The following is a 9,442-nucleotide window of genomic DNA, read 5'->3' as shown; positions in this document are numbered from 1 at the left end:
AGTTGACACTATCCGAAACAAACAACATGGTATTCGTCTGACGTCTTTTGCAGCTCGGAGGATCGGAAATACGTACTGAAGACAGTCCCTGAGAAAACTTACAAACATTGCAAGACCATGTTTGACACTCTTCGCGGTACGCCTCACGTACGTGTTGCCGAAGACACCGACTCAGAACATTGCACTTTCATACATCCATACCGACGTGACCACCTACTGTCTTTCGTTCAGAAAGACGTTCCGCTTTCCACAACAAAACTCGTCCTTCGAGACGCTCTGCGTGGGCTCGTAGCGCTACACGCCAAAGGGATGGTGCACACCGACATAAAGCCAAACAATATATTGCTGGATTGGAACGATCAAGGAGGGGAGCTAGAAGTCAAAGAAGTGCAGATTGCTGACATGGAAGATATGGTTCGCCTCCCGGATAACCATTACATCAGTGGCAGGCAGTGGGGAAACTGGATGTGGCGCAGTCCAGAGGCGCACGCAGCGGCAGCGATACAAAAGCCGACAGACATGTTCTCCTTCGGTCTGGTTGTAAGTGGCCTACCACTTGCATCGTGCTTCAATGCGTAACTCAATTTCGCAGTGCATATACGCCGTGACAAAGGAAGCAGTTCTCGCTGTAGATCCAAAAAAAGGCTACAGAAGACAATCCAATCGAGGCCATCGTCGTTCGACGTCAGGTCTCATATTTCAGCGACCTAGAAGATATGGAAGGGTTGATCACCTACTTGGAAGATAGCCCCTGGATTGGCTACCTGAACTTCGTGATGGCGAATTTCAGCGAAGACTATCCGCGACGTCCACTCTGCCTGTGGAGCGATCTCGACGAAGATCTGAAGGATCTTTTGATGAAGATGATGAGTATGGACCCGAAACGACGCATCACAGCTTCTGAGGCTTTGGCGCACAAGTGGTTTGCGGACGTTCCTTAATGTATTTTGCAAAGCTCAGCGCTGTCGACTGTCTTTTGGCCCTTTGTACTATTACCCTCATGTAGAACGACCTCACCTCTCTCTATATACTTACCCGCTCAATCAAAATCTCTGCTCTAGGATCTTATCAACTTACAGCGTGCGTGTGTTTATGCATAATTAGGCACACTAGCCTGAGCCGCAAACGAGCGTGCGCCAAACTGCAAGATATAGTGGTAAAGATCAGGGTATAGGTCAAACATGCTGTCCGATCAGCTGCCCAGGTGTGCACCAGAGATCATTCAGGTTCAGTCTAGCCCGTGAAGTAGGATTTGCAGTCAAGACAAATCCTCGTTATAGTCGCAGCTGGGCGTCAAGCGTCAACGTTTAGTACAAGGGTAAATGTGCATGTGAGTGCGGGTTAATGGACCTATATTACTCGCTTGAATCCTATGATGCAGGACAAAGGCGGTCGAAGCCATCTAAAACACGACTGAAAAGGACAAAGCTCCGCCTCAAGTGACTACTGTAAACGTAGATAATAATGCGTGTCTATTGGAACGCTTGAACGCGGGTATCGTAAGCATAAAACCAAGTACTCCAAATGCTCATGCAACGCCTATCCTAACACTTCTTATTCCCGCTCACGGAATAGCTGCAGGATCCTTGGGCCAATTGGCCGCAAAGGCAGTCCATGGTGTACCTCGCATGACCAGATTGCCGTCCTTGTCAGGTACGTACAACTGTGGCTCATATCCCTGTACACTCGCCCATGACCAAAACAGCCGTCTCCAGTAGCAAGTCACTGCCGCTGGTGTCAGATACCTTCTGGTGAAGGTCTCGTAACTGTTCTTTGCAATCTCCTCAGCTTCGTTGTCATGCGCACGGTAGTACTCCATAGCCGATTCGAGGTTTCCAAAGTTCTCGGACGCTTCAATGTAGTTCACGTCGGGACCAGCAAGCCTCATTAGGTGAGTGTGGAACTCTTGCCATTCGAGAGGGTGTGTAACGAGGGCTGAGCGGCAAAGCTGGAGGTACTTAAGGCGGCCGGAGTACGAGGTACCTTCGGTTTGGACGGTGAACTTGTATCTAGAAGACGGTCAGTACGGTTTCATACCCATGTCGCAGCTTTGTCTCTTACCCGCAGAATTGCCTCAGATTCATAACGTCCTTGGTATGCGGGTCGCTGGCGTTGTTGATGACCACAGGCTTGATGTCGCTCCATTCCTTGCCTTCGCTGACTCGGACCAGCTCCTTCCTCAGCTTAGCCATCTTGACCTTGCCCCGCCATACGATCCTAGGGTCCTTCTTCGCCCATGGCAATTCGGTCTCCTTCTGCTCAATTTCTTTCCTGATGCTGTTCCAGCTTGGAGCATGGGTATAGTTCCACGCCCAGTACGCGTAGTTTGGCATCATCCAAATGTCCTTGTACTCCGGACCCTCCTTCCGGGTGTACCCAAAGAATGTTCCCTGTTTCCTGGATCGCCGCGGCAGATCGTCGAGCGAGAGGGAGAATTCGACGTTTGGGATCGAGGGGTCGGATGTTGAGGTGGTGGAGACGGCGCGGTCGATTTGTGCTAGGGTTCCTAGAATGCGTTCTCTCTCGTTTCCGTTCGTGACGTAGCATTCCTCTGGCTTTCCGGCATCGACGACAAACAGCTAGGAGTGGCAGGTTAGTTGTAGCCCGGAAATTGACCAGACGCGTATAGACGTACCTCGCCCTCGTATACCATAACCCGTAGCATGCATCTTCCCTGATCGATTTCGATATCCTGAATATGCACCTTTCTGCCTTGCCTTAGGCTAACCGACTGATCTAAGCTGTGATACAGCTTTGGAAAGGCGGAATCGCATTGGTCATGGCTGAGTGTGTGCACATTGGCATGCAGGTCGGCGTTGAAGTCCCAGTCTCGCTGAAGATTCCTATGGTGTGAAAAAGGAATATAGTTGTGTTTCGATTGCCCCCATATGGACCATAACTGGGTTGCGATCACAAAGGTCGAGATGTAAAAGACGAGGTGCGAAAAAGATAGACGGTACGCCTTTGGCATCATGATTGCATAACGAGTGAACAACGCGCGACTGTATTAACGAATGACTGAGGGTAAGTTGTGAGGTCGAGAGGCGAAGTTGGAGAGAGACAAGAATCCCAAGAAATGGACAAGACTCGAGAGAAAAGCCGCCTTCAGATAGTGCCCCATTTGATACGAGCGTCCATTCTGACAAGCGTCGACTGAGCACAGCTAACCATTAGTAGCGGAGGGTGTCCATGCGAACCCCTGGGCTATCCCCACACCATGACAGACTGGGCAAGTACGAGCTGACAGTTCGATCAAGGCCCTATCAGAGAGCCGCTAGAGCCGGACACGATAAGTGCATGGCCTGGAATACGATCAAAAGGATCTGAAGGTGTCAGGAAAGAGTGGATAGGAGTTGTTCGCCTGGATCGTTCAGGGGTAGAAGCTTCCGTCAGACCCTGGCGCTAAGACGCATCAGCCTCGGCTAGTCGTGTCTTTGGCTAGCTGGCGAGAGCACGCGCACGCAAGCGACTCTGACCGCAAACGCTAACGGGCATCAACAATCACGCCGGCCGCGAACCGCCATATTGGAGTCCAACCCAGTACCATAGAACCAAAAGTGCGCGAAGGAAACGTCTTGGAGCAGTCCCCGATGCATTGACGTCAAGCAACGCCATGCAATGGGAGAACTCTTGTTCGAGGGCCCACGCTGCTTAGCGCGGGAGCTTAACACTCCAGGTGGACTTATCCCCTGGCATCTGCAGCTCTATACCCTCAGCTAACTGTACATGGAGGTGATGGGACGTCGCAAGGCGAGCATCACAATCAGGAAGGTGGGATCCGCAACATCCGACGAGGATCAATGCGCCCCAACCCGTTCGACCCTGCGCCGCATAGAGACCCGAATGCCCCTCTATCTTACTATCAGTGACCTTTTTGGTGTTCGGAGCCATGTCAAGGAGAAACCCAGACCCTGCCACCTATCAACAATCGTCACTCTTGCTCCTGAAACATTGCATACTCGCCGACATAGGAACACAATCGTTCATTTGCCGATACGACACGGGCTGGTGGAACAACGGCTGAGTGCGGCACAGGACATTGACAGAATGCCTGACTGTGAAATGGAATGGCCTAATCCCGGTGGTTGATCATTTATCTGCTCTCACGCATTCGCTCGCATGCTCGACCCGGCACACGGCAATGCCATCAGAACCTTGAGGCATGATTATCTGATGTTCGAGAACCCACACGCCAGAAAAAGGAACTCCTCAACCGTTGGAGACGCTAGTCTTGCCTTGCACGCCTTCTGGTAGCCTTGAATCAAAAGCAACGCGAACATGACTACACAAGTGGCAATGCGAGAGTTCCGTCAGGCGACTACCCGAGATATAATGTGTATAGCGATAGCACTTGCAGGGGCGTAGTGGGGTGTGGAAACGCATATGCACTAACTCCACGGAAGAACTTCCACTTCGCGAACGCACCCATGGCTTGCCAAAGCTTATCGAGCGCTCGGACGCGCTCATACAGACTCTCCTCACGGTATTCTCAACATATGCATCATTTGGGGCATTTTCAAGCAACGAAAACAACTGTTTGTACCAACACGTCGTCGGGCGAAGAGGTCACAGTGCTCGCTACTCTCAACTGTTGTTCTTTTGTCTCTTTGCGCATTTCACTCCTGAAGACCAAAGAACAGCATACTGTCGTAAGCCGACACTCTCGTTGTCCATGTGCTGTTTGACGTCCCACCACACCAACGGCACATTTTTCAGCACTTCTTGTGTAGCCTCGATACCCAACTCATTGGCTTTCCCGCCGATATCGTTGAGTGTGAGTAGACGCTGATATCGTACAAGCTCCTGATCCTGCGACATGACGGGCAGCGTGCGGATGGTTGTTGGCAATTCCCGTGAGAATCGGTCGTGGAAATCAAGAACTTTGAAACACATGTAGCCGTTACTGTGGGTCGTGTGTCTATGTTTGTTTGGGTATGATTGCGCGTCAAACAAAGAGAATGCTCGAGTGAAATCCAGCAGGTTTCCGGGTCTCATCCTGAGGTGGTTTGTAGTAATTAAACCTCCAGGAACATGAACCTAGATATGAGAGGATATGGAATATTTTACTGATGGCAAGTGGTGAATGTATATCAGCGACAGCTTCTGTTCTGAACGTGACTTCTGCGACAGCATATCCAAAGACGCCTTGAAAATGCGAGCGACAACCGCTCAATGCAAGTCTAACAAATCATCTAGCCTCCAGCAAACACCTGCGCTATGCCAAAGCAAACCATACATGAATATCATGTCTCTCATACAAATCGTAATTCGTGCCATCATTTTTACTACCGCTTCTTGTTCTTCTTCCCACCACCCGGTTGCGCGACAGATTTCAGCGCCGCATGTTCGGGATGCTTCTTCAAGTGCTGATGCAGTTGAGTCTTGGACGAGAAACCAGCGCTGCAGCCATTACACTTGTTTTTGATATCGGGCTCTTCGCTCTCAGCCTGTTTTGCAGCCTTCTTCATGCGCTTCAACGCAGCCTTGCCGAGCTTGGGTTCCGGTGGGGCGGTGACTTCTGGTTCTGTGGGATCTTCAGGTTTAAAGTCGAGATCTTCGGTGGGTGCTGTGGAGGGTTCTGTGCTGGCGCCAGCAAGTCGTGCTTCTATTTCGGAGCGCGAACCATATTCGTCGTCAACGTCTGAGCTTGTTTCTGAGTCGACGGGCGATGCAGAAATTGTATTACTAGGTGCCATTCGGTCCACATGGCCTTCTTCCTCGTCTGTAGTGTGGTCGTCTATGTCAAGCTCATTCGTCTTTGTCGCGAGGTTTTTCACGGATGCATCGGAGTCTCCACCACCAGAAACTTCGGGTTCCATCGCAAGCTCATCCTCTACCGGTAGAATCTCATCGCTTTTGAGGGCATCTTCGTCCAAATCCAGATGGGCGTTGTCCTTTTGCATCTTTTTCTTGAGAGCCTGGATTGCTTTCTGATGCTTCTTGCTCTTCTCATGGGCATCGTATTGCCGCTCGCTCTTGAATGTCTTGTTACACGCAACGCATTCGTAGACGTCCTCCTCGACTTCACCTTCGCTTTCCTCTTCAAGTTCATCCGCCGGACGTGCGGTAGCCCAACTTGGCACCGCCTGCTCCTCCTGCTCCATCTTGGCGATCTGCGCAGCTCTTGCTCGTGCAGCCTGCGCTTTCCTAGCATCCCGCTGTGCTTTGGCCTTGTCCTCTGCCGTCTGTGTATTCGGAGTATACCGTGGGTCTCGCTTGCGTACGAACGCAACCAGCGTTCTGACCGCATCATTAAACGCCCTTCTGCCTTCGTCGCGGATCTTTTGGTTCTCCTTCTCAGCTGCCCTTCGATAGCGGCGATCAGGTTGAAGAGAGGGATTGTATTCGTCCAGCCATGCAAAACTTTTCACCGTCGCGAAGCCGTTCCATGCGGAATAAAAGTCGCGCACAACACCTTCGTACTCATCGTCCTTGTGACCAAAGCTAGGGTAATCCGGTACATCGAGGTCGTCATAGTCTGCGGCATACTCCTCTTCGCGCGCAAGTTGCTCAAACGTCTCTCGTACGAAGCCAAAGAAGCCGTTGGGCGAGTCTGAGAAGTCCACATTTCCCCTGAACTTGCCCATCATCTGCGTTATGTCGTCGGCTGTCGTAACCTTCATGTCACCCTGGTAATGGTCGCCGGTCTCCTCGCCAGTGGTACCCCGCAGTATATCCCTCTCGTGTGCATCGTACCATGCGCGCTCCTGGTCATCTGAGAGAACTTCATATGCGGATCGGACTTCGGCGAAGAGGGCAGTGGTACGTTCGACATCGCCGTAGTTTCGGTCGGGGTGCAGCTCAAGCGCTTTCTTGCGGTATGCCTTCTTGAGTCTTGTAGATGTTAGTATTGAATGTCTTATGTTTTTTTTTGTCACGTACTCATCTTGAGTGGCATTGCGCTCCACACCCAGTAGTTCGTAGTAACTTGTCTTGACCTCGCCGGCATTACTGGGCGCGTCGCCGCCACCGGTGGACTGTGATGCACCCATAGTAGCTTTGGCTCGATGCAGCTAGGTGTACGGTTCGGACGAATTCGAGATTTTCGGGTCTCGGACTACCTGCAGTGGCAGTGGCTGGATGCTGCAGTTCAGTTGTGTGGGCGTGTATGGGAGAGTGACAGCATATAAGTTTGTAGTGCAGCTTTCACAGCTTCTCGGTGCGCGTGCTGACAGCCTGCTGTACACCGAGACTACCCCGGCTTTCACATCGTGTTAGTTGGGTGAGTCGCGAAGAGCCATGTTGCGTCACTGCAAGCAAATCGCCTATGACTGTGCGCTTGGCGTTGATTGGTCGCGGACTGCGAAGGCGAAAAGTTTGAGCAGACAGTGATTGAAGAAGAGCGCTATTGGAGCCACCGCAGTCTAGACAGCGCCGAAAGCCGGCACACGCCATGCTTTGATTTGCTTCATAAGAGAGGCGCATCCCCATGTCTTCGTGATGGCCTAAGACGAATCTCCATCGAATTCTGGGGTCTCCATTTAGCGGCATCCTTTCCAGGCACACAGGCGCATGACCCGCGGCGCAAATCGCCCTTGTTGACAAGTCGTAATTCTCTCACCCAACACCATTTCTTCCCCACCACCACACATCTGGGACTCTTTGACACTTCGTTCCCAATAATCCTTCTCTACTACACAGCCGCATCTGCATATTCCAGGGCGGTGATCGCTGGAACGCTTCGTTAGCCCGACCCGGAACTGTGGCCGAACAAGCGTGGAAGGTACCCCGCTAAGGGTCGCAACCACTCAGCTCCCCACGTGCCTCCTCTGCGCCTTCTGATCGGCCAGCCCTACCACGGTACCTCGTCAACCCTGCCCAAACATGAAGTTCGGCCATCTCTTTAAGCAGACTCTCCGGGATGAGGGCTTCCCGCCAGAGTGGGTCGACTCGGCTATCTCATACTCGCAGCTCAAGAAATGCATCAAGAGGCTTACCGACGAGCTGCGGCAAGTGGGCCTTGACCCTGCCACCTTGTCCAAACTACTCAAACATGTCGAAGACTACAATGCTTCTACCAAAGAAGACGATGATCAGGAACGACCTTTCGAGTACATTCTCAACCCCGACAATGCCAAGGATAATGCATCGCCCTCGCGCAAGGCATTCCATCCAAAGCTCCTCTTCTACGTCAACGAGTCGAGCGGAGAGGTACTGAGTGCCCAGCTCGATGATGACACCAGACGCAAGCTTCAGATGCTGGCTGTTGAGACGGGCATGTCTGACATGCGCGTCTTGGACGACTCAAAATCGTCACTCCAATCCATCGACTCCATAGATCCATCCAATTCTATAACTACCACCCCGACCAATGCTTCTCGCAACCGACCAGGGTACCGTACAGTCGAGGTTCCCATCACCTCGGATACGGAGTTCTTCACCAGGCTTACCAGTGAAGTTACAGGACTGGAGAAATTGCAGGAGCGGGAGCAGAAGCGAATGAATGTCCAAATCGAAGCATTAGGGAAGCAAGTTGCAAAATTGACGGATCCAGACCGGAGAGCCAACAGGAAAATGCTCACTGCTTGGCGTCAAATCTTTCAGATATACGTGGAAGAAGGCATCTTCTTTGGAACAACAGAGATGGACCACAAATCGCACGACTCGGAAAAGGCCATGGCGAGACTGGCAGGATTCTCAAATAAGATTGCCAAGGCTGGCTTGGTGGAACAACTGAAGAAGAAGGAGAATCTACAAGCACTGAACACCTTCATGCACATCAACCGGGAGATCCTCCAGGGCCTGCGATTCGGTGAGATCAACCATAATGCCATGATCAAGATCCTTAAGAGTAGGTCCCTCTATTTCTCCAACAAACATGCGAATGGTGAACTAACTTGTTACTAGAATTCGACAAACGCACAGCTCTAGGTGTAAAGTCCACATTCCCGCGCCAGGTAGAATACCCAGAGTTCTCGGAACACCTCGCCAAAGCCGTCTGCGCAGAGGTTAATACACAGATTCTATCTCACGTCCCGCAGATAGACGACTATTCTTGCCCTATGTGCATGGAGATCCAATGGCGGCCCGTCAAGCTTAGCTGCAACCATACCTTCTGCATTCGGTGCTTAATTGTGATGCAAAACAATAAGCAATACAACTGTCCGTTCTGCCGCGAGAAGACAGTCTTCGATGCAAACTCAGGTAAGTTTTCATATGGTGTATGAAAGTCAAACACTAACCACATGATAGACAATCTCGATACCGAACAAGCCGCCTTCCTTAAGAAATGGTTTCCAGAGGAAGTCAAGAACAAGCAGCGGTACAACGAGATGATGGCAGGTGTGGACCAGTACGGAGAAGTGTATGCGACTGAAAAGTGCGTTGTAATGTAACGATCGCAACTTTCACGGGTCGCATGCTAAATCTGTGCCAAAGATTCATGCGCGGCGGTTCCTTGTGGTAAGTCATGTCTGCGATTCATCTCAAGAGATGCTTGCTA

At 51.3% G+C, this 9,442-nt stretch overlaps 4 protein-coding genes across 4 annotated transcripts; 2 read left to right on the top strand and 2 right to left on the bottom strand.

Annotated features, from left to right (window-relative positions):
* Positions 1-309: 309 nt before the first annotated feature.
* Positions 310-941, top strand: J4E83_002260 (uncharacterized protein; the record flags this gene model as incomplete). The annotated part of the gene is made up of 2 exons (XM_049329210.1): positions 310-540; positions 633-941. The coding sequence occupies 2 exons, from the start codon at positions 310-312 to the stop codon at positions 939-941; spliced, it is 540 nt and encodes a 179-aa protein (XP_049192182.1).
* Positions 942-1,564: 623 nt separating this feature from the next.
* J4E83_002259 (uncharacterized protein) lies at positions 1,565-3,171 on the bottom strand (the record flags this gene model as incomplete). Its single annotated transcript, XM_049329209.1, has 4 exons — positions 1,565-2,009; positions 2,062-2,579; positions 2,636-2,843; positions 3,155-3,171. 4 exons carry the CDS (start codon positions 3,169-3,171, stop codon positions 1,565-1,567), a joined length of 1,188 nt encoding a protein of 395 aa, XP_049192181.1.
* Positions 3,172-5,285: 2,114 nt separating this feature from the next.
* On the bottom strand, positions 5,286-6,992 carry J4E83_002258 (uncharacterized protein; the record flags this gene model as incomplete). The annotated part of the gene is made up of 2 exons (XM_049329208.1): positions 5,286-6,834; positions 6,883-6,992. The coding sequence occupies 2 exons, from the start codon at positions 6,990-6,992 to the stop codon at positions 5,286-5,288; spliced, it is 1,659 nt and encodes a 552-aa protein (XP_049192180.1).
* Positions 6,993-7,824: 832 nt separating this feature from the next.
* J4E83_002257 (uncharacterized protein) lies at positions 7,825-9,335 on the top strand (the record flags this gene model as incomplete). Its single annotated transcript, XM_049329207.1, has 3 exons — positions 7,825-8,791; positions 8,848-9,144; positions 9,193-9,335. The coding sequence occupies 3 exons, from the start codon at positions 7,825-7,827 to the stop codon at positions 9,333-9,335; spliced, it is 1,407 nt and encodes a 468-aa protein (XP_049192179.1).
* Between the last annotated feature and the right edge of the window lie 107 nt (positions 9,336-9,442).

Source organism: Alternaria metachromatica, assembly GCF_023757995.1.
Source record: "Alternaria metachromatica strain BMP 0045 chromosome Unknown scaffold_3, whole genome shotgun sequence".
Lineage (NCBI taxonomy): Eukaryota > Fungi > Ascomycota > Dothideomycetes > Pleosporales > Pleosporaceae > Alternaria > Alternaria metachromatica.
Note: the sequence above shows the minus strand (reverse complement) of the source record. Positions and strands in the feature narration are given on the sequence as shown.